This window comes from Ranitomeya variabilis, chromosome 5 (assembly GCF_051348905.1).
Source record: "Ranitomeya variabilis isolate aRanVar5 chromosome 5, aRanVar5.hap1, whole genome shotgun sequence".
NCBI classification, from domain to species: domain Eukaryota; kingdom Metazoa; phylum Chordata; class Amphibia; order Anura; family Dendrobatidae; genus Ranitomeya; species Ranitomeya variabilis.
In genome coordinates, this window is record NC_135236.1 from 631,923,573 (window position 1) to 631,946,505 (window position 22,933).

Genomic DNA, 22,933 nt, shown 5'->3' on the forward strand with positions numbered 1-22,933 from the left:
GCTGTACACGCCCAATTCAAATACTGTTGTATTTTTCCCACAAAATGTTGTATTCTGCCATAAAACACTGTATACACCCATGTAATGCTGTATACCACGCTTATAGCGCCACATACCCCCATATTGTGCTGTATCCGCCAAGATGATGCTGTGAATATCGCACAAGGCTGAATACACACCAGATACTGCAGCAAACCCGACCTCTATATAGTGCTGTATTCTGCCATATAGCTCTGATTACTCGGCAAACCCGTTTCATGCTCCATATGCTGCAGTATATAGAAAATAGCGATGTAAACACGCTGGGATTGCTGGCCGGTCTGTAATGTCCTAGCTTCAGAATGAAAGGTTCTGTTTTCTCTGTTTCCCCCATACACTGCACACACTGGATATAACAGGGCGGGAGCCGCCTCCTGTGTCACCTCCTGGCTTCTCAGCTGCTCCAGGACTATGGGGAGATCCCGGGCCTCCTCCCGGCTCCTTTCTGCCTCCTCCGCCAGTGACAGCTATAGACATGTAGGGGAGATTTCAGGAGGAGGGGATACGGAGACAGCGCGCCCTGCTGGCCGGTAATGGGCTCTGATCCCGGGCAGGGAAACACAAAGGGAGAGCGGAGCTTCTCTTGGCTCAGACAGGAGAGGGCGGGGTCAGCGTCCAATATCATCCAATAAAAGCTCAGGGCGATGCAGCTCGTCAGCCAATCAGTGCGCAGTGTGACTGTACATATATGAGGCGCCGCCAGCTCTGGACTCAGTGATTTTTTCCTTCCAGGAGATAGTTGTGTTTCCCCCATTACTTACTACAAGATGGCCGAGACCGCGCCAGCCGCCGCTCCTCCTCCCGCAGAACCGGCCGCCAAGTCCAAGAAGCAGCCGAAGAAATCCGCCGCAGGGGGCGCCAAGCAGAGCAAGAAGCCCTCCGGTCCCAGCGTTTCCGAGCTGATCGTGAAAGCCGTGTCCGCCTCTAAGGAGCGCAGCGGGGTTTCTCTGGCCGCCCTAAAGAAGGCTCTGTCTGCCGGTGGGTACGATGTGGAGAAGAACAACAGCCGCCTGAAGCTGGCCGTCAGGGGTCTGGTCACCAAGGGCGCCCTCCTCCAGGTGAAGGGCAGCGGCGCCTCCGGGTCCTTCAAGCTGAACAAGAAGCAGCAGGAGACCAAGGAGAAGGCGGCCAAGAAGAAGCCGGCGGCTGCGGCCAAGCCCAAGAAACCAGCAGCCAAGAAAGCGGCCAAATCCCCGAAGAAGCCCAAGAAGGCCCCGACTGCGGCCAAGAAGGCAAAGAAGCCCGCAGCAGCCGCGGCCAAAAAGGCAGCCAAGAGCCCCAAGAAGCCGAAAGCAGCTCCGAAACCCAAGAAGGTGACGAAGAGTCCGGCTAAGAAGGCGGCCAAACCCAAAGCTGCCAAGAGTCCGGCTAAGAAGGCGGCTAAAGCCAAGAAGCCCGCGGCTAAGAAATAAGCTGCAGCCACTGTTCTGTAACACACAAAGGCTCTTTTCAGAGCCACCAAATCCTCCCTCAAGACGAGCTCATTCCTCTCATCTGCCCAGTGATCACTTGTGCTCGGTAACATCTGGTGTCTGTACTCTGCTGCCAATGATACTGACCAGTTAGCGCCCTTATGCCGATCGGAGATCTCTGCCCTCCCGCAGTGATTTAATCACAAGTTTATTAACCCTATGATTCGCAGACTAGCGGTGGCCCCGTAACTTGTATGGACTCGATAGTTCCCTCTGTTATACAGCGAGCAATTCCCGTTTCCCCTCTTTATTCTGCGCTTGCTACATATAACAAGGAATGTGCCAAGGGCCCCTGACAGCGGAGCGGCTTGGGAAAGATCTGGCACCACATGCAGCAGCAGCCAGGACTCTCCTCCCTACAGCTCCTGTACAAAAACAGCCATTCAAAACGCACAGAGGGAGGCAGGCCATTCCCACTGACACTGACTTTGATAATGACACTGGCTCTGCACAACGAGAGAAAGGGTCATCAGCTGTCACGGTGTGTCCGGGGATGATCTGTAGCTCTGCAGCTCCTGATTGCGGGAAGCTCCGCATCACTTACCAGGCACATTCAAGTTTAGTGAATATTAACGAACCGCCGAGTAGAGTCATCAGTGGGGACCACATTAATAATAAAACTGATCACTTGTCCCCACTGGGATTTTCTATTCATCAGAATTTACGATTCCGCTCTTTTCCTCCGCAGAGCTGTATGATCAGGGCCCGTATTTCTGCTGGCGCTTCTAGATGACCGTGTGGACAGGGAGCTGTTCCAGTGCGACAATGAATATGCTTCTCCCGCAATCCGCAGAGAGCTGCGCTCCGATCACACCGGTCGAGCTGACAGATGAGTGTAATTAATAACAGAGGGAAGGGGCCGATGTCCTACAGAAATCTAATTCTTGCCTCCTCCTAATCATTCATCAGCGCATGTAAACCGTCTGTTTAGTGAATGAGGAGGGGTGCGGTTATTACTGCGATGTGAGAATCGGAGCCTCCTGATAGAGGAGCCACGGTACAGCTCCGGGTATTGGGAATATAGAAACACAGATCTGCGGCTCCTGCTGTAGAAGACGCATGTAGACACGGTGTGACGCTGCCTGTATTCGCAGTCGGAAAAAGTGAAGAGAGATCCCCGTCCACTCTTTAAGAAGGAGGGATTTACAGGGAATCAGGGTGAGTATCTTCTGAACAATGATTGGTCAGTGACATCCCAGTTATTGGCTGCTCACGTTCTTCAAAATAACCAATGGTGCGCAGGGGGCGTGTCCACATGGAGCGTGAATAGGAGCAGAGGAGTATAAATACCCTGCTCCCGCCGCTCCCCTCATCACTTCTGTTCTCTTCTATACAGAGCTATGGCCAGAACCAAGCAGACCGCCCGTAAATCCACCGGAGGGAAAGCTCCCCGCAAGCAGCTGGCCACTAAGGCTGCCAGGAAGAGCGCTCCCGCCACTGGCGGCGTGAAGAAGCCGCACAGATACCGGCCAGGAACAGTCGCTCTCCGTGAGATCCGCCGCTATCAGAAATCTACCGAGCTGCTGATCCGTAAGCTTCCCTTCCAGCGCCTGGTGAGAGAGATCGCCCAGGACTTCAAGACCGATCTGCGCTTCCAGAGCTCGGCCGTCATGGCCCTGCAGGAGGCCAGTGAGGCTTATCTGGTGGGGCTGTTCGAGGACACCAACCTGTGCGCCATCCACGCGAAGAGGGTCACCATCATGCCCAAAGACATCCAGCTGGCCCGCCGGATCCGTGGGGAGAGAGCTTAGATCTGTCCTCCACACCTGACTGTACCACAAAGGCTCTTTTCAGAGCCACCAAATCCTCCCTCAAGACGAGCTCATTCCTAACATCTTACTCTGCCAATAGGTCACTTGTCCTTACTAATGTCCGGGGCACTGGGTCCTCTGCTGTCAATGATCCTGTCAGTAATGAGTGGACGGAGAGGGGCTCATCACCTGTCAGTGCCTTGATGCCGAAGTGCTGAGTGATCTCGTTATCTGCCACACCATGAATTGCTAAGAACGAGCAGCTTTTCCTCAGATCCGCGGTGCCAACTCCAAGAGTTAAAGAGGAGGGAGCAGCCAGGGGGGCCCCAGTGTGTGTGGGAAGTAAGACAAGTCTCAGGCTATGATGACCGATAATCCAGGCAGCGGCATAGTGGACCTCGTACCTGCATATACACAGCCTGATCCAGTCCTCCATCACAGGATTTTAGGTTTACATTTGAAAGCGCCCCAACTCCTCACTCACGGCTCTTCCTATAGCTGCAGAGGATCAGTTCTTCATATTCCCGGCATTAGTGACATTGTTACGATAATTGGAGTCATCATTACTAGCGGCAGAGTTATGGCAGCATAGTCCTGTATTTCTCCAGCCAATACTTCCTTCCAGCACATCATGGATGACATTGCTGTGGTTGGGCCCTGGTGACAGTTACATTGCCAGTGTCAGGCACCTTACCGCTGTCCATGTTTCCGCTGCTTCCTCTCTTTTCTGCAATACATGGTGGAACATTTCCTATCTCGGACCTCCTGCCTGTAGCTGTAGAAGTGGTCGTACTGATCATACAGCTCTGCGGAGAAAAGATGCTGGCACTGATCATGCCGCTCCGAAGTGACAATGTGATGGCCCTGATCATACACCTCTGAGGGGACAAGTACACCCATGAGGGATATGTACAGTTTATACAGGGGACAAAGCTCCTGAAGGAAGCCGACTCCTCATAGAACACTGGGTGCGGCTACTATCGAGACATCTCACTGAGTGCACAGCTTCCAAGCAGTCATCGTTTTCTGTTGACTGCGTGCAAGATGTCCGGTCGCGGTAAAGGAGGGAAAGGTCTCGGGAAGGGCGGCGCCAAGCGGCACAGGAAGGTGCTCCGTGATAACATCCAGGGCATCACCAAGCCTGCCATCCGCCGTCTCGCCCGCAGAGGAGGCGTCAAGCGCATCTCCGGCCTCATCTATGAAGAGACTCGGGGAGTCCTGAAAGTCTTCCTGGAGAACGTGATCCGTGACGCCGTCACCTACACCGAGCACGCCAAGAGGAAGACCGTCACCGCCATGGACGTGGTGTACGCGCTGAAGCGCCAGGGCCGCACTCTCTACGGCTTCGGAGGTTAAGTGTGTTCTCTTCTTTATCCCGACACCCCAAAGGCTCTTATCAGAGCCGCCCACATCTTACATGAAAGGCTGCATTGTCCTGCTGTGTGCTAATGGGTACTGTGCTTGTGTGACTGCCACTGCAGGCTTCACACGCTGTACATTGGGGTATCAAGACGTTCAATCTCTGTTTTCTGGACTTAGTTGATGCTGTTCTCATTCTAATCGAGAACAGAAATCTACCCGGAGTGTTCGGGGATGTATCCGCACTGGGCCGTACATAGAGGTTTCTGCACAGTCATACCCTATTATGCTGCTGATACTACAGAGCAGACATCCAAGTCCTGATGTGAAGTAAAGGAGATTCTGATATTTATATTTTCCTGCTCAGATTCGTGAGTTGTAGGAAGGCTGCGAATAGTGAAAGGGAATGTGGTTGGATTGATGAATGGACTCGGCCTGTAGACTCCTAAATGACCGCGTCCTGGGCACTAAACTCTGGTATGGATGGCGGCCTCTAAAGATAAAATCATAGATCCCATATACAAGTATACATAACAGGTCGTGTCCGCGTGTTTTCGGGCACATGTCGGCTGATCTAATTAATTTAGTGGGTGAATGAGGAGCCTCCTGATGCTTCCTGCACTGCTGAATGTACACATGCAGATCATTGCGGAAGATGCCTACACTGCGCTGACAGCGACCCCCGACATCCATTATCCACTACTCGGAGAACCCAGTGTCAAAATAAGAGGTTCTTCAACTCTCTTTGGTGCCCATATTTGTGCCAATTTTTTTTTTTTTTGTAGCATTTTTTAGTGTATTCACATCAGCGCACCTCCCTGCATTGCATGTTGTTATTGTGATGCTTATTTGTTGTTAAACCTATAAAAAAAACAAAAAAAATTGCCGCGTAAGAAAACAACAAAACATCTTCAGACTCGTTGGTCATAACCCTTAGTGAGGCTACTAATCTGATAGACCGGCTTCCCCACTAATGCTGGTAAGAGCTCGCTGCCTCGTTCCCCGCCATCTCCTGTGTAAGCCGCACACTCTGCAGCATATGTTATAGAATACTGTGGACATAGCAACCGCTGCGATGTCACCCGGAGTAACATGTGGCAGGAAGAACATTAGGCCTCTGCCCTGTGGTGACCGCAGTACAGGAGCACGGATCGTGTATAGTTGTATCTATATACCGCGGGGGCACATGTGTTAGCGGGCACTAGTGCAGACCATCGGCCGATATCAGCTCTTGTGAGAAGATGTGGGTGGCTCTTAGAAGAGCCTTTGGTTGTGTGGACAGAGGAGATGGGCAGCAGCGCTCACTTGCTCTTGCTCGCCTTGCTGCTCTCGGTCTTCTTGGGCAGCAGCACGGCCTGGATGTTGGGCAGGACGCCCCCCTGGGCGATGGTCACCCCACCCAGCAGCCTGTTCAGCTCCTCGTCATTGCGCACCGCCAGCTGCAGGTGTCGGGGGATGATGCGGGTCTTCTTGTTGTCCCGGGCAGCATTGCCGGCCAATTCCAGGATCTCAGCGGTCAGATACTCCAGCACAGCGGCCAGATAGACCGGAGCGCCGGCGCCCACCCTCTCGGCGTAGTTGCCCTTGCGGAGAAGCCTGTGCACACGGCCGACTGGGAACTGCAGTCCTGCCCGGGATGAGCGGGTCTTGGCCTTAGCGCGGACCTTTCCTCCTTGTTTACCGCGTCCGGACATGATGAAGATAATGTCAGAGAATTGTGTGGAGACAAGACCGTGTTCGCTGGTTTCTATAGGCTGATGCCCCGCCTTCCTATCCTGTCAATGGACGGATCTGAATCTGCCAATAGGGAAGAGAATTGAGGAGCCACCAATGAGCTACAGGGGGCGGAGCTAATAACAGTTCATTTCATGTAAATCTCTATGTTCCACTATATAGCGCTGTACATGCCCGGATTGTGTTGTGTCCCCCTGTAATGCTTTGTTCCCCACATACTGCTCTGTCCCTTCCATATAGAACTCCATGTAGTGATGCATCCTTCAAAATAAAGCTTTGATCACACAGCTCTGCCGGACAATGGGTGATGGCTCTAACAAGAGCCTTTGTGATAATACAACAACCCATCTGCACGTGCAGGAGGCTCCTCACTCACGTAATATCCTATACTGACTCCTTGCTGTAACCGCTCCGATCCGACCAGACTCAGACAAGCCTCATATATTCCATAGGATCCTGGGGTGGGGGACGTCACCGCTTCTGTGCAGCGCTGGGGAAAGCGTGTACATGTGGAGCGGGAATCTGCACAAACACGGGCACTAAGGTGTTAAATGGAGGAGGAAACACTTATTGGGCATTGATTGGCGCTTTGGGCCGATGATTCTCGGTCATTTCCAGTTGAAGGATCGGTTGTTCGCTATGATTCTCCCGCTCAGTCGCTGTTAGATGGATGTCGGATTATTACCTGCCTCTGTTCCCCCAGATTGGAAGCAGACTAATCACCAATGCCCAGGGTCGTCAGCTCACCGCACTATTACTCTCACCATCCCTTGCCGGCTCAGCAGTACAACCCTCTCAGCAATCCCCCACACCCGGGCTGCTGATGGATAAAGCCGGTCACATCCCTGCACACAGCCGGACATTGGCTCCTCAGGAGGCGGCAGCTTCTTTATGGCCCGGGTATTACTGAGGTAATGTAGGATCATGTTTTCACAGACCTCCTGCCTTTAGTTGTGGAGCTCATCTCTACCTAGATTGCAGGAATAAAGTAGTACAGTAGATGAATCAGTCTGCCCCGAAATGTCGCTTCTAGGACGTTTCCCTGTCAGTATATCGCCCACAATACTGATTGTAATAAAGTGCCGGGAAATGTAATGCAGCCGTCTCCGGGTCAGACTCACGGGGCACATCTCGGGCAGTACCAACCACTGAGAACACGGAGGCCACTGGTCCCCGGGGAGACTTCATCTTCTTAGTCAGATCTATGACCGGAGCTCTCTGCACTTCGCAGTGATTTTATGCCATTATATTAACCCTTTGCTTTTCAGAACAGTGATGGCACCTGAGCAGGAATTTATACAGATGTGCACAGTTTCTGTGACGAGGAGGTTATCGCTAGTTCCTTATGTCCAGCGTCATGTCTACACATCACTACTACCCTGATCACCTGTCTGCTCTTCCCAGGACTCTTCCTGTTCTACAACCTCCCTGCAGATAGGATATTGGGAGACATTCTGGCGGCTGCCGAGGAGTTGTGTTACCACCGGGAGTACTGCGCTCTCAGCAATCCGACAATCCTCCTGCCGGAAGCAGCCGGGGACTGGGGGAGAAGATCGAGGAGAGTGCGGGATCGGGCTAAATGTCACTTACAGGACGAGTCCCTGGCCAGTATATCGCATGCCTATAACGCTGATTGAGATGCAATGTTCTGACGGAAAAAAAAAATAAAAAATAAACGAGATTTTAATATTTTACTCCTCTAGACTCTCCATCCTTTTCTTCCCAAAAAGCCTCTGACCTACTCTACGACCTCCTTTCTCAGACCCATCTGTCCTCTCCAGACCCTGATTTCTTATTTATAAAGGACCTTCCTGGCAGAGGAGGGGGCAGCAGAGCATAAGGAAGATGTCGCCGATGACAGTGATTGCCATGGCAGTCGGGGGTCTAGGAAACTACCCGTGTCCCCACTGTGTATTTGCTTGTTTTTTTTATATCAGTGGAATTCATTTTTTTTCCCTCTACTTGATGAAAAATGCAGTAATTGTAAAAAAAATGTTTTACATCGCTTATTTATGAAACCGAGTCCATGATGTGAAATGCAATGATGGCTTGTTCTAGAGTGCCTCAAATGTACCTATGGTTTCCAGATAAGGAAGCAATATTCACTGGATAGCAAAGCTGTGGGTTCCCGGTCAAAGGAGGGGAGCCGCAGCACAAGGCATCAGCCACTGAGCGGGAACGTGTTACCAATGACAACATTAGCTCCTCCCTCCCGCTCCTGATTGGCTGAATACATAAAGGTTAGAGGGTTTGAATTTCCCGCTGCTTCTAACTGTAATGACGTCACTTCCTCTATACAGAGAAGGATCCGGAAAATCTCTAGATCAACTCCACAGACCACAAATGTCTCCTGTTATTTGAGAAGAGAATCATTAACTAAACCAAATCATCTGACAAGAAGCGACTGAACAGAGCAACTTACAGAGAAATAACCACAGTATTACTAATACTGACAAGGTTTTCCCTCCTCCCTCCACCATTTAATCACTTCTGTTACTTCACCTGCTGTTTCCCGTCACAAGACTCAGAGCCCCGGGCGGTGCGATCAGACACCTCGGGGAGAAGGGACACATCAGCAGTCACAGCTCTCATGTAGGCGGGGTGGTGGCTCTTAGAAGAGCCTTTAGGGTGATGGCGGAGCAGGGGGAGGAGCAGATCACTTGGCGCTGGTGTACTTGGTGACGGCCTTGGTGCCCTCGGACACGGCGTGCTTGGCCAGCTCTCCGGGCAGCAGCAGGCGCACGGCGGTCTGGATCTCCCGGGAGGTGATGGTGGAGCGCTTGTTGTAGTGAGCCAGGCGGGAGGCTTCCCCTGCGATGCGCTCGAAGATGTCGTTGACGAAGGAGTTCATGATGCCCATGGCCTTGGAGGAAATGCCGGTGTCGGGGTGGACCTGCTTCAGCACCTTGTACACGTAGATGGCGTAGCTCTCCTTCCTGCTCTTCCTCCGCTTCTTGCCGTCCTTCTTCTGGGTCTTGGTCACGGCTTTCTTGGAGCCCTTCTTGGGGGCTGGAGCAGACTTGGGATCAGCCATAATAAACGCAAATAGTTCTTGTCACAAGTGAGAGTAAAAAATGATCTTGACTCTCCAAGAGCAGCGAAATTTATAGCCGGCCCATGCAAATGAGCACTGATGTCAGATCGCAGTGCTATTGGGTGAGAAAATCAGGTGATCATTATCGACAACAGAAGCTCCGCCCTCTGCAGTTCATTGGTTATTAATGTGCAAATATACGATACTGCAGTCTGCTCCACCTGTAATGTGGGAATAAAATACACTGCAGTCTGCTCCACCTGTAATGTGGGAATATAAGACACTGCAGTCTGCTCCACCTGTAATGTGGGAATATAAGACACTGCAGTCTGCTACACCTGTACACCTCTAGACTGAGTAGAAGGAAAAAGGTAGCGTCATTTCACCCAAAACTATAAAGGGATACGGGATCTGTAGTGGAGGAGAGATCCAGCTCCAGGCCTCTCATAAATACGTATTTATTAGTAAGTAATTAAAAATGTCACAAACCGCATAGTCATTGTTTAAGAACCGCGTCTGCCTTGTGTAAGTGTACAACCCCTGACTCGTTATGCAGCTTGTGAGGGTTTTTTTTTTTTTTTTTATTTCCTGATACGTTTTTATGGGATGCCTGGACCTGGATATGTCTACTTTCTATTTGACTCCTGTATGGAACGTAAGGACCATTGATCGCAGGACACAAACATTTCCGATATTTATCCGTCCTGAAAGTACCTTTACATTACAGAAAGACAAAGAACGGACTCCAGCGCTGAAAGGCTGCAGTGTTAACCACTGAGCCACCGTGCCGCTCAACAATACATAAAAAGTCCCGGAACCAAAGCGCAGGAATAGGAAACTAGCCTCTCACTTAGAAGATGTGGGTGGCTCTGAAAAGAGCCTTTGGGTTGTTAGGATAGAGGAGAACACAATTAACCTCCGAAGCCGTAGAGAGTGCGGCCCTGGCGCTTCAGCGCGTACACCACGTCCATAGCGGTGACGGTCTTTCTCTTGGCGTGCTCGGTGTAGGTGACGGCGTCACGGATCACGTTCTCCAGGAAGACTTTCAGGACACCGCGAGTCTCTTCATAGATGAGGCCGGAGATGCGCTTGACGCCTCCTCTGCGGGCGAGACGGCGGATGGCAGGCTTGGTGATGCCCTGGATGTTATCACGGAGCACCTTCCTGTGCCGCTTGGCGCCGCCCTTCCCGAGACCTTTCCCTCCTTTACCGCGACCGGACATCTTGCACGCAGTCAACAGAAAACGATGACTGATCAGTGCAGAGTCCTTCCTTTATGTAGAGAGTGAGCGGACCGGAGCGAGAACAGCAGAGATGACGCGCTTCCGGGGCGTGATTTCTAGTAGTTAGCTCCTCCCTTTTGTTCCCGATTGGTTGAACACAGAACGGTTGCAGATTTTGAATTTCCCGCTTATTGTTCTGTTTTTTTTTCCGCGCTTCTCTATTCTTCTCCTCATCTGCGCCGCTGCTAGATCTGTTGGCTATTTTGATTTTTACTTTCATTGTAGTTTCTTGTTGCTACTTTTCAGCTTCTGCCACATGTTTGAAAGTTGAATAAAAATATATTTTAGGGGCAATGATCTCCAGAAAACTCATCTGCTCCCGGGCAGTCACTCATCAGTACACGACTGGCGGCCATTACCGGTCACTACAGAGCAGTGAGCTGCATGTAGCCAGTCCCCGGGCGGCGCCAACCCTGGAGAACATGGGGATACTCAAATATACTATAATTACATAACGATCCACCCACCACAAATGTGATCTGTAGCACCACAGCAGCGCACTGGGAGGGATCTGCTCCGATCAATGTCAGGCAGATTCACATAAGGCGCCATCAGGACTGTAAACCCTGCAGCTTGGAAGCTGTGCACTCAGTGAGATGTCTCGATAGTAGCCGCACCCAGTGTTCTATGAGGAGTCGGCTTCCTTCAGGAGCTTTGTCCCCTGTATAAACTGTACTTATCCCTCATGGGTGTACTTGTCCCCTCAGAGGTGTATGATCAGGGCCATCACAGTAATGATGATGACTCCAATTATCGTAACAATGTCACTAATGCCGGGAATATGAAGAACTGATCCTCTGCAGCTATAGGAAGAGCCGTGAGTCAGGAGTTGGGGCGCTTTCAAATGTAAACCTAAAATCCTTTGATGGAGGACTGGATCAGGCTGTGTATATGCAGGTACGAGGCCCACTATGCCGCTGCCTGGATTATCGGTCATCATAGCCTGAGACTTGTCTTACTTCCCACACACACTGGGGGCCCCCTGGCTGCTCCCTCCTCCTTAACTCTTGGAGTTGGCACCGCGGATCTGAGGAAAAGCTGCTCGTTCTTAGCAATTCATGGTGTGGCAGATAACGAGATCACTCAGCACTTCGGCATCAAGGCACTGACAGGTGAGGAGCCCCTCTCCGTCCACTCATTACTGACAGGATCATTGACAGCAGAGGACCCAGTGCCCCGGACATTAGTAAGGACAAGTGACCTATAATTGGCAGAGTAAGATGTTAGGAATGAGCTCGTCTTGAGGGAGGATTTGGTGGCTCTGAAAAGAGCCTTTGTGGTACAGTCAGGTGTGGAGGACAGATCTAAGCTCTCTCCCCACGGATCCGGCGGGCCAGCTGGATGTCTTTGGGCATGATGGTGACCCTCTTCGCGTGGATGGCGCACAGGTTGGTGTCCTCGAACAGCCCCACCAGATAAGCCTCACTGGCCTCCTGCAGGGCCATGACGGCCGAGCTCTGGAAGCGCAGATCGGTCTTGAAGTCCTGGGCGATCTCTCTCACCAGGCGCTGGAAGGGAAGCTTACGGATCAGCAGCTCGGTAGATTTCTGATAGCGGCGGATCTCACGGAGAGCGACTGTCCCTGGCCGGTATCTGTGCGGCTTCTTCACGCCGCCAGTGGCGGGAGCGCTCTTCCTGGCGGCCTTAGTGGCCAGCTGCTTGCGGGGTGCTTTCCCTCCGGTGGATTTACGGGCGGTCTGCTTGGTTCTGGCCATAGCTCTGTATAGAAGAGAACAGAAGTGATGAGGGGAGCGGCGGGAGCAGGGTATTTATACTCCTCTGCTCCTATTCACGCTCCATGTGGACACGCCCCCTGCGCACCATTGGTTATTTTGAAGAACGTGAGCAGCCAATAACTGGGATGTCACTGACCAATCATTGTTCAGAAGATACTCACCCTGATTCCCTGTAAATCCCTCCTTCTTAAAGAGTGGACGGGGATCTCTCTTCACTTTTTCCGACTGCGAATACAGGCAGCGTCACACCGTGTCTACATGCGTCTTCTACAGCAGGAGCCGCAGATCTGTGTTTCTATATTCCCAATACCCGGAGCTGTACCGTGGCTCCTCTATCAGGAGGCTCCGATTCTCACATCGCAGTAATAACCGCACCCCTCCTCATTCACGAAACAGACGGTTTACATGCGCTGATGAATGATTAGGAGGAGGCAAGAATTAGATTTCTGTAGGACATCGGCCCCTTCCCTCTGTTAATTACACTCATCTGTCAGCTCGACCGGTGTGATCGGAGCGCAGCTCTCTGCGGATTGCGGGAGAAGCGTATTCATTGTCGCACTGGAACAGCTCCCTGTCCACACGGTCATCTAGAAGCGCCAGCAGAAATACGGGCCCTGATCATACAGCTCTGCGGAGGAAAAGAGCGGAATCGTAAATTCTGATGAATAGAAAATCCCAGTGGGGACAAGTGATCAGTTTTATTATTAATGTGGTCCCCACTGATGACTGTACTCGGCGGTTCGTTAATATTCACTAAACTTGAATGTGCCTGGTAAGTGATGAGGAGATTCCCGCAATAAGGAGCTGCAGAGCTACAGATCATCCCCGGACACACCGTGACAGCTGATGAGTGATGACCCTTTCTCTCGTTGTGCAGAGCCAGTGTCATTATCAAAGTCAGTGTCAGTGGGAATGGCCTGCCTCCCTCTGTGCGTTTTGAATGGCTGTTTTTGTACAGGAGCTGCAGGGAGGAGAGTCCTGGCTGCTGCTGTATGTGGTGCCAGATCTTTCCCAAGCCGCTCCGCTGTCAGGGGCCCTTGGCACATTCCTTGTTATATGTAACAAGCGCAGAATGAAGAGGGGAAACGGGAATTGCTCGCTGTATAACAGAGGGAACTATCGAGTCCATACAAGTTACGGGGCCACCGCTAGTCTGCGAATCATAGGGTTAATAAACTTGTGATTAAATCACTGCGGGAGGGCAGAGATCTCCGATCGGCATAAGGGCGCTAACTGGTCAGTATCATTGGCAGCAGAATACAGACACCAGATGTTACCGAGCACAAGTGATCACTGGGCAGATGAGAGGAATGAGCTCGTCTTGAGGGAGGATTTGGTGGCTCTGAAAAGAGCCTTTGTGTGTTACATAACAATGGCTGCAGCTTATTTCTTAGCCGCGGGCTTCTTGGCTTTAGCCGCCTTCTTAGCCGGACTCTTGGCAGCTTTGGGTTTGGCCGCCTTCTTAGCCGGACTCTTCGTCACCTTCTTGGGTTTCGGAGCTGCTTTCGGCTTCTTGGGGCTCTTGGCTGCCTTTTTGGCCGCGGCTGCTGCGGGCTTCTTTGCCTTCTTAGGGCTCTTCTTGGCCGCAGTCGGGGCCTTCTTGGGCTTCTTCGGGGATTTGGCCGCTTTCTTGGCTGCTGGTTTCTTGGGCTTGGCCGCAGCCGCCGGCTTCTTCTTGGCCGCCTTCTCCTTGGTCTCCTGCTGCTTCTTGTTCAGCTTGAAGGACCCGGAGGCGCCGCTGCCCTTCACCTGGAGGAGGGCGCCCTTGGTGACCAGACCCCTGACGGCCAGCTTCAGGCGGCTGTTGTTCTTCTCCACATCGTACCCACCGGCAGACAGAGCCTTCTTTAGGGCGGCCAGAGAAACCCCGCTGCGCTCCTTAGAGGCGGACACGGCTTTCACGATCAGCTCGGAAACGCTGGGACCGGAGGGCTTCTTGCTCTGCTTGGCGCCCCCTGCGGCGGATTTCTTCGGCTGCTTCTTGGACTTAGCGGCCGGTTCTGCGGGAGGAGAAGCGGCGGCTGGCGCGGTCTCTGCCATCTTGTAGTAACTAATGGGGGAAACACAACTATCTCCTGGAAGGAAAAAATCACTGAGTCCAGAGCTGGCGGCGCCTCATATATGTACAGTCACACTGCGCACTGATTGGCTGACGAGCTGCATCGCCCTGAGCTTTTATTGGATGATATTGGACGCTGACCCCGCCCTCTCTTGTCTGAGCCAAGAGAAGCTCCGCTCTCCCTTTGTGTTTCCCTGCCCGGGATCAGAGCCCATTACCGGCCAGCAGGGCGCGCTGTCTCCGTATCCCCTCCTCCTGAAATCTCCCCTACATGTCTATAGCTGTCACTGGCGGAGGAGGCAGAAAGGAGCCGGGAGGAGGCCCGGGATCTCCCCATAGTCCTGGAGCAGCTGAGAAGCCAGGAGGTGACACAGGAGGCGGCTCCCGCCCTGTTATATCCAGTGTGTGCAGTGTATGGGGGAAACAGAGAAAACAGAACCTTTCATTCTGAAGCTAGGACATTACAGACCGGCCAGCAATCCCAGCGTGTTTACATCGCTATTTTCTATATACTGCAGCATATGGAGCATGAAACGGGTTTGCCGAGTAATCAGAGCTATATGGCAGAATACAGCACTATATAGAGGTCGGGTTTGCTGCAGTATCTGGTGTGTATTCAGCCTTGTGCGATATTCACAGCATCATCTTGGCGGATACAGCACAATATGGGGGTATGTGGCGCTATAAGCGTGGTATACAGCATTACATGGGTGTATACAGTGTTTTATGGCAGAATACAACATTTTGTGGGAAAAATACAACAGTATTTGAATTGAGCGTGTACAGCAGTGTAGAGGGCAGATGCAGCCATAGAGAGATTTTATGGGATGCCTGGATATTTCTATTATCTATTAGACTCCTGTATGGAACGTAAGTGGCCAGTGATCGCAGGACACAAACATTTCCGATATCTGTCCGTCCTGAAGCTACGTGTTACAGAAAGACAAAGAACGGGCTCCAGCGTTTAAAGGCTGCAGTGTTAACCACTGAGCCACCGTGCCGCTCAACATATAAAAACTCCCGGAACCAGAGCGCAGGAATAGGAAATTGTAGCCTCTCACTTAGATGATGTGGGCGGCTGCGGCTCTGAAAAGAGCCTTTGGGTTGTCAGGACAGATTGTTGTTTTTTTTATTTTTTTTTTAAGTTAATATATTTGTTTAGAAACCGTTTCTGAGCCACCAACATCTACGTGCAGGGTTACTCTTAGTTTCCTGTGCTGTGATCTTATGTCTCCTTTGCGCTGGTGACTTCTCTATTAGAACGCTCTTGTGTTATTTTCATCGATGAGCAAGACAGACAAATGTGCAGAATGTCGGATGACAATAACGGATAACACTGGTCTGCGGTTCCGGGTAAAGTCCTCTGGTGCTGTGTATGGGCGGATGGTTCTGTTACAACTTTTGGTTTTGAAATCCCCGCTTTGTGGCTTCAGCTTCTTCCTGCCGCTCTTGGTGTCAGGACTGGCGGCTATAGGGCGATGTTTGCGTGCAATGATGGCTTGTTCTAGAGTGCCTCAAATGTATCTGTGGTTTTCCAGATAAGGAAGCAATATTCACTGGATAGCAAAGATGGAGTTCGGTAAAGCTGTGGGTTCCCGGTCAAAGGAGGGGAAAGCCGCATTATTCAGACTCTGGGATATGCGTGTGATCTGGGACTAGGTTTTTTTTTCCCGATATCTTGACCTAAAAAGACTAACCTGGTTTTCCAAGCAGATCCCTCTACAGCTCTAATAAGGGGGCAAGTCCAGGCGTTTTGTAAATCTGTTAAGATGTCTAGAAACCTAAGATCGTGCTATTATTTGGCGCTGATTAGTATCGGGCTCAGCGTCTCTGCAGGGTACAATATCCCCTGTACAGCTGCCTGTAGTATCGGTCACAGCCTGGGACGTGTCAGCTGGGAGGACAGGACCCGGTGTTATCAGCGGGGTAGTATAGCTGCCCCTATCGGAATACCAGCGATTGCCGCTACAACAGAGGGGCCGGTAATAATCTGACGGACAAAGAACAGAGATTGAGCGGGAAATTCAAAATCACCAACGGATCTGTAATCAGCCAATGAGGGAGAGACATCCGCAGGCGCCGACCAATACCAGATACAGGAATATCCGCCTCTATGTAACTCCTTAGTGGCCGTGTGTGCGCTGATCCCCACTACACACTTGCTTTACAGAAGCGGCGACTTCCCCCACCCGAGACCCGGCAGCGTCACATCAGGCTCCTGGCCGAACGTAGGAGACTAGTCTTAGTCGGGCTGTGATAGGATCAGCGCGGACACCACGGGAAGAGCAGATTGAGGGTCGCTCGCAGAACTCAGCGTCAGAAGAATAATCTGCAGATGGCTGAAAATGAGCCCTTATTGGGGGAGGACTTTGTGCAGTGATTGGGACGGATAATGACTATTTCCCCATAAATCCAGGAAGCGGCTAGTCAGCTGTGCCAGGACTGTAAACCCTGTAGCTCGGAAGGCTGTGCACTCAGTGAGATGTCTCGGTAGTAGCCGCACCCAGTGTTCTATGAAGAGCCGGCTTCCCTCAGCTTTGTCCCCTGTATAAACTGTACTTATCCCTCGTGTGTGATCTCAGTAACATGACGCCGGATCATTCACATCACGCCATGAATCTCTGCTCTGTGGTGACCGCAGTACAGTGGAGCACGGAACGTGTATAGATACTTCTATATACCGCCTGGCGCTGTGTTAGCGGTAGTTAGTGATGTGACGTTCATGAACGAGCCGGCTCTTCACTGTGAACGATATGAGCCGGCACCTATCAGTGAGCCGCTTGTAATCTAGTGGCTCTCTGCTCTCCTCCCTTCATTGTGCTGCTGACATCAGCCTGGTGGTGGAGGGGAGGAGCCAGGAGAGACTGTGTGCTGGAGGGGGAGAGAGGAAAGCTGCTGCTGAAAGTACTCAAATCCAAAAATAAGTCTAGAATTGCCATGAAAAACACGCAACAAGACTCAAACCACAATGTTCAATAATATTAAATGCAGTAATGTTTATTAATAATTACAAAAAAACAATTTTTACCAGCAAAAAACCTCCAAATGTAAATGGAGCGTATATATCCACATAACATCAATAAAAAAAAACAACTGAGGAATCAATAGCAAAAAATGCCTATACAAAAGGACCTGTCTTTTAATGAGCTGCAACCTGTCAGAAAATGTGACCGTGGTGCACAGAGCTCAATGAGCATCGGTGGTGGAATAAATAGAGCTTTAATTAGTTAATTACTGCCACACAGCATGTATATTAGCGCTCACTACCTCTATCAAATTGTACCGATAAAGATTACAATTACAGAGTGGACAGGGCAAGCTAAGGATAAACTCACATGAGGTATGATGTCCGTGTCTCCGTTCCTATACCCCGTTGCACATTTTTTGCATTTGTTTGATGTTCTTATAATGAAAAATAATATAAACAATGTTAATCTGTTAATGTTAACTAAAAGGTTTTGTGTCATTATTTTGGTGAGATTACTGAAGAGCCGATTCAAGAGCCGAAAGAGCCGATTCCCAAAAAAAACCCCGAAGTCCCATCACTAGTTATCGGACACTAGTGTGAACCCTTCCCTAGATCAGCGGTGCGGCACTTCGGAGGAGGATCTGGGTGGCTCTTAGAAGAGCCTTTGGGTGTGTGGACAGGGGAGATCGGCAGCAGCGCTCACTTGCTCTTGCTCGCCTTGCTGCTCTCGGTCTTCTTGGGCAGCAGCACGGCCTGGATGTTGGGCAGGACGCCCCCCTGGGCGATGGTCACCCCACCCAGCAGCCTGTTCAGCTCCTCGTCATTGCGCACCGCCAGCTGCAGGTGTCGGGGGATGATGCGGGTCTTCTTGTTGTCCCGGGCAGCATTGCCTGCCAATTCCAGGATCTCAGCGGTCAGATACTCCAGCACAGCGGCCAGATAGACCGGAGCGCCGGCGCCCACCCTCTCGGCGTAGTTGCCCTTGCGGAGAAGCCTGTGCACACGGCCGACTGGGAACTGCAGTCCTGCCCGGGATGAGCGGGTCTTGGCCTTAGCGCGGACCTTTCCTCCTTGTTTGCCGCGTCCAGACATGGTAACAATAACGTCAGAGAATTGTGTGGAGACAAGACCGTGTTCGCTGCTTTCTATAGGCTGATGCCCCGCCTTCCTACCCTGTCATTGGACGGATCTGAATCTGCCAATAGCGAAGAGAATTGAGGAGCTACCAATGAGCTACAGGGGGCGGAGCTAATAACAGTTCATTTCATGTAAATCTCTATGTTCCCCTACATAGCGCTGTACATGCCCGGATTGTGTTGTGTACCCCTGTAATGCGTTATTCCCCACGTACCTTCCATATAGAACTCCATGTAGTGATGCATCCTACAAAATAGAGCTTTGATCACACAGCTCTGCCGGACAATAGGTGATGGCTCTAACAAGAGCCTTTGTGATAATACAACAACCCATCTGCACGTGCAGGAGGCTCCTCACTCACGTAATATCCTATACTGACTCCCCGCTGTAACTGCTCCGATCCAACCAGACTCAGACAAGCCTCATATATTTCATAGGAGCCTGGTGTGAGCGCTGCGGCCTGGGGTGGGGGAAGTGTAGCGGGAATCTGCACAAACACGGGCACTAAGGTGTTAAATGGAGGAGGAAACACTTATTGGGTATTGATTGGCGCTTTGGGCCGATGATTCTCTGTCATTTGCAGTTGAAGGATCGGTTATTCGCCATTATTCTCCCGCTCAATCGCTGCTAGATTGATGTCGGATTATTACCTGCCTCTGTTCCCCCAGATTGGAAGCAAGCTAATCACCAATGCCCAGGGTCGTCAGCTCACCGCACTACTACTCTCACTATCTCTTGCCGGCTCAGCAGTACTATTCTCTCAGCAATCCCCCACACCCGGGCTGCTGATGGATAAAGCCGGTCACATCCCTGCACACAGCCGGACATTGGCTCCTCAGGAGGTGGTAGCTTCTTTGTGGCCCGGGTATTACTGAGGTATTGTACCATCATGTTCTATCACAGACCTCTTGCCTGTAGCTGTGATCTCTACCTAGATTGCAGGAATAAACTAGTAAAGTAGATGAATCAGTCTGCCCCGAAATGTCGCTTCTAGGACGTTTCCCTGTCAGTATATCGCCCACAATACTGATTGTGATAAAGTGCCGGAAAATGTAATGCAGCCGTCTCCGGGTCAGACTCACGGGACACATCTCCCCATCTCCGGCAGTAACAACCACTGACAGCACGGAGGCCACTGGTCCCCGGGGAGACTTCATCCTCTTAGGAGCCTCCTGATGCTTCCTTCACTGTTGAATCTACACATGCAGATCATTGCGGAAGATGCCTACACTGCGCTGACAGTGACGCCCGACATCCATTATCCATTACTCGGAGAACCCAGCGCCAAAATAAGAGGCAGGACTTATTCAAATCTTTGAAAATGGGCTGTTTGCCCACTTTGATGCCAGTGCTGATGCCTAAAACCCATTTGGGCCAGGCTAACAGGACCTTTGTTAGATGCAGGGCATCACTATCTATGGATTCTAAGTGTGAGATCAGCGGCCCAAAGTCATATAACCCCTTAAAAACATCAGCTACTTATTCAAATATGTGACAATCAGCTGTTTGCCCACTTTGATGCCAGTTCTGGCGGCCAGAACCCATTTGGGCCAGGCTGGAGGTGCCTGGTTTTGATGTGGGGCTCCCTGTTCCATATGTCTGCAGTGTGACATCAGTGGCCTAAAAGTCATTTAACCCTTTCTTCAACGCTCTTTGGTGCCCATATATGTGCTAGTTTTATTGGGGGGGGTTTGTAGCTGTTTTTAAGTGTATTCAAATCAGCGAACCTCCGTGCATTGCATGTTATTCTTGTGACGCTTATTTGTTTTTATTAAACCGATAACAGAAAATAAAAAAAAATTGCCGAATAAGACACCAACTTCAGATCCGAATAAGGAATAAGAAAACAACTTCAGCCTTGTCCCCGACATCCATTACTCGGAGAACCCAGCGCCAACATAAGAGGCAGTCTGTTAGAAGTTCCTTATTATTGTAGGACTTCCCACAGACCCAGCAGGACATGTTGGTCATGAATAGTGAGGGGCGAGCAGTCCTTACTAATATCCGGGGCAGTGGGTCCTCTGATGCCAATGATCCTGTCAGTAATGAGTGGATGGAGAGGGGCTCATCACCTGTCAGTGCCTTGATGCCGAAGACGTGCTAAGTGATCTCGTTATCTGCCACACCATGAATTGCTAAGAACGAGCAGCTTCTCACCAAATCAGCGGTGCCAACTCCAAAAGCTAAAGAGGAGGGAGCAGCACAAATAGAGGTGGAGCAGTCAGGGCCCCAGTGTGTGTCGGAAGTAAGACAAGTCTCAGGCTGTGACCGATAATCCAGGCAGCGGCATAGGGGGATCTCTCACCTGCATATACACAGCCTGATCCAGTCCTCCATCACAGGATTTTAGGTTTACAATTGAAAGCGCCCCAACTCCTCACTCACGGCTCTTCCTACAGCTGCAGGGGATCAGGTCTTGATATTCCCGGCATTAGTGACATTGCGATAACTGGAGTCCTCATTACTAGCGGCAGAGTTATGGCAGCACAGTCCGAGCACTTGTATTTCTCCAGTCAATACTTCCTCCCAGCACATCATGGGTGACATTGCTGTGGTTGGGCCCTGGTGACAGTTACATTGCCAGTGTCAGGCACCTTACCGCTGTCCATATGCTTCCGCTGCTTCCTCTCTTTTCTGCAATACATGATGGGACACTTCCTATCACAGACCTCCTGCCTGTAGCTGTAGAACTGATCCGGAAATGAGGAGACAGGGTGAGATCTGCAGGAATACGCAACATCGGTCTTTCCTGTAACGTCTCTGGCCAGTATGTCGTCCTCCACGATACTGATTGTCTCCAGGTCAGACACGGGCACATCACAGCATTAGGATAACGCGGATTCATTCTCTATAGCCATGAACGAGAACCGAAGCGGATGTTGCGCCCCCAACCTGGAAAATCTGCAGACTCCTGTTATGGGAAGTAAGCGACCAATGCTCGATCTACACAACCAGATTTCCCGATATCGGTCCGTCCCGTGACCACGTGTTATATGGAGACAAAGAACAGCACAAGGCATCAGCCACTGAGCGGGAGCTGCGAACGTGTTACCAGTGGCAACATTAGCTCCTCCCTCCCGCTCCTGATTGGCCGATTACAGAACGGTTAGGGGGTTTGAATTTCCCGCTGCTTCTAAATGTAATGACGTCAATTCTTCCTCTATAAAGAGAAGAATCCAGAAAGTCTCTATATCAACTCCACCGACCACAAATGTCTCCTGTTATCTAAGAAACAAGAGAATCATTAACAAAACTGAATTATCTGACTAGAAGCGACTGCACAGAGCAACTTACAGAGAAATAACCACAGTATTACTAATACGGACAAGGTTTTCTCTCTCCCAGTTAATCACTTCTATTACTTCACCTGCTGTTTCCCATCACTAGACGCAGAGCCCCGGGCGGTGCGATCAGACACCTCGGGGAGACAGGACACATCAGCAGTCACAGCTCTCATGTAGGCGGTGTGGTGGCTCTTAGAAGAGCCTTTGGGGTGATGGCGGAGCAGGGGGAGGAGCAGATCACTTGGCGCTGGTGTACTTGGTGACGGCCTTGGTGCCCTCGGACACGGCGTGCTTGGCCAGCTCTCCGGGCAGCAGCAGGCGCACGGCGGTCTGGATCTCCCGGGAGGTGATGGTGGAGCGTTTGTTGTAGTGAGCCAGGCGGGAGGCTTCCCCTGCGATGCGCTCGAAGATGTCGTTGACGAAGGAGTTCATGATGCCCATGGCCTTGGAGGAAATGCCGGTGTCGGGGTGGACCTGCTTCAGGACCTTGTACACGTAGATGGCGTAGCTCTCCTTCCTGCTCTTCCTCCGCTTCTTGCCGTCCTTCTTCTGGGTCTTGGTCACGGCTTTCTTGGAGCCCTTCTTGGGGGCTGGAGCAGACTTGGGATCAGCCATAATGAACGCAAATAGTTCTTGTCACAAGTGAGAGTAAAAAATGATCCTGACTCTCCCAGAGCAGCGGAATTTATAGCCGGCCCATGCAAATGAGCACTGATGTCAGACCGCTGTGCTATTGGGTGACAAAATCAGGTGATCAACATCAGAAGCTCCGCCCTCTGCAGTTCATTGGTTATTCCATAAATAAATCTCCCCTCCATGGGCCGCGCCCCCAGACTGTGATGTAAATCCCCATATACTGTTGCGTACCCCCGTATACTGCGGTGTTTGTCCATATAGCAAGGTATACCCTCATAAAGTGCTGTATAAACTCCAGATGGTCCTTTATATCCTCAAATAGTGCTGTATACCTTACACGTAATGTTGTGTATATAGCACTGTAAACCCTCCGTCCATATGTGCTATATACTCCTCTTATAGAGCTACAAACACCATGTTGTACTACATACCCTCAATAGA

At 51.1% G+C, this 22,933-nt stretch overlaps 8 protein-coding genes across 9 annotated transcripts; 3 read left to right on the plus strand and 5 right to left on the minus strand.

The window, feature by feature from the left end:
- The first annotated feature begins 759 nt into the window (after nucleotides 1–759).
- On the plus strand, nucleotides 760–1,711 carry LOC143773960 (histone H1A-like). Its single transcript, XM_077261262.1, has one exon. The coding sequence runs from the start codon at nucleotides 807–809 to the stop codon at nucleotides 1,449–1,451; it is 645 nt and encodes a 214-aa protein (XP_077117377.1). The 5' UTR covers nucleotides 760–806; the 3' UTR covers nucleotides 1,452–1,711.
- Nucleotides 1,712–2,851: 1,140 nt separating this feature from the next.
- On the plus strand, nucleotides 2,852–3,262 carry LOC143775139 (histone H3). Its single transcript, XM_077262982.1, has one exon. It carries the CDS (start codon nucleotides 2,852–2,854, stop codon nucleotides 3,260–3,262), a length of 411 nt encoding a protein of 136 aa, XP_077119097.1.
- A 1,040-nt stretch (nucleotides 3,263–4,302) lies between these two features.
- LOC143773961 (histone H4-like) lies at nucleotides 4,303–8,014 on the plus strand. Of its 2 annotated transcripts, none has more exons than XM_077261263.1 (2): nucleotides 4,303–4,613; nucleotides 7,760–8,014. In XM_077261263.1, the coding sequence occupies exons 1-2, from the start codon at nucleotides 4,307–4,309 to the stop codon at nucleotides 7,990–7,992; spliced, it is 540 nt and encodes a 179-aa protein (XP_077117378.1). In that variant the 5' UTR covers nucleotides 4,303–4,306; the 3' UTR covers nucleotides 7,993–8,014. The 2 variants fall into 2 exon arrangements, with proteins under 2 accessions (XP_077117378.1, XP_077117379.1); XM_077261264.1 differs by lacking the exon at nucleotides 7,760–8,014 and adding an exon at nucleotides 7,624–7,646.
- A 975-nt stretch (nucleotides 8,015–8,989) lies between these two features.
- Nucleotides 8,990–9,404, minus strand: LOC143773962 (histone H2B 1.1-like). Its single transcript, XM_077261265.1, has one exon. It carries the CDS (start codon nucleotides 9,387–9,389, stop codon nucleotides 9,012–9,014), a length of 378 nt encoding a protein of 125 aa, XP_077117380.1. The 5' UTR covers nucleotides 9,390–9,404; the 3' UTR covers nucleotides 8,990–9,011.
- A 204-nt stretch (nucleotides 9,405–9,608) lies between these two features.
- On the minus strand, nucleotides 9,609–10,612 carry LOC143773963 (histone H4). The gene has a single exon (XM_077261266.1). It carries the CDS (start codon nucleotides 10,610–10,612, stop codon nucleotides 10,301–10,303), a length of 312 nt encoding a protein of 103 aa, XP_077117381.1. The 3' UTR covers nucleotides 9,609–10,300.
- Nucleotides 10,613–11,976: 1,364 nt separating this feature from the next.
- LOC143775140 (histone H3) lies at nucleotides 11,977–12,387 on the minus strand. Its single transcript, XM_077262983.1, has one exon. The coding sequence runs from the start codon at nucleotides 12,385–12,387 to the stop codon at nucleotides 11,977–11,979; it is 411 nt and encodes a 136-aa protein (XP_077119098.1).
- A 1,361-nt stretch (nucleotides 12,388–13,748) lies between these two features.
- On the minus strand, nucleotides 13,749–14,448 carry LOC143773964 (histone H1A-like). Its single transcript, XM_077261267.1, has one exon. The coding sequence runs from the start codon at nucleotides 14,446–14,448 to the stop codon at nucleotides 13,792–13,794; it is 657 nt and encodes a 218-aa protein (XP_077117382.1). The 3' UTR covers nucleotides 13,749–13,791.
- Nucleotides 14,449–22,039: 7,591 nt separating this feature from the next.
- On the minus strand, nucleotides 22,040–22,521 carry LOC143773965 (histone H2B 1.1-like). The gene has a single exon (XM_077261268.1). It carries the CDS (start codon nucleotides 22,469–22,471, stop codon nucleotides 22,094–22,096), a length of 378 nt encoding a protein of 125 aa, XP_077117383.1. The 5' UTR covers nucleotides 22,472–22,521; the 3' UTR covers nucleotides 22,040–22,093.
- Nucleotides 22,522–22,933: the final 412 nt, after the last annotated feature.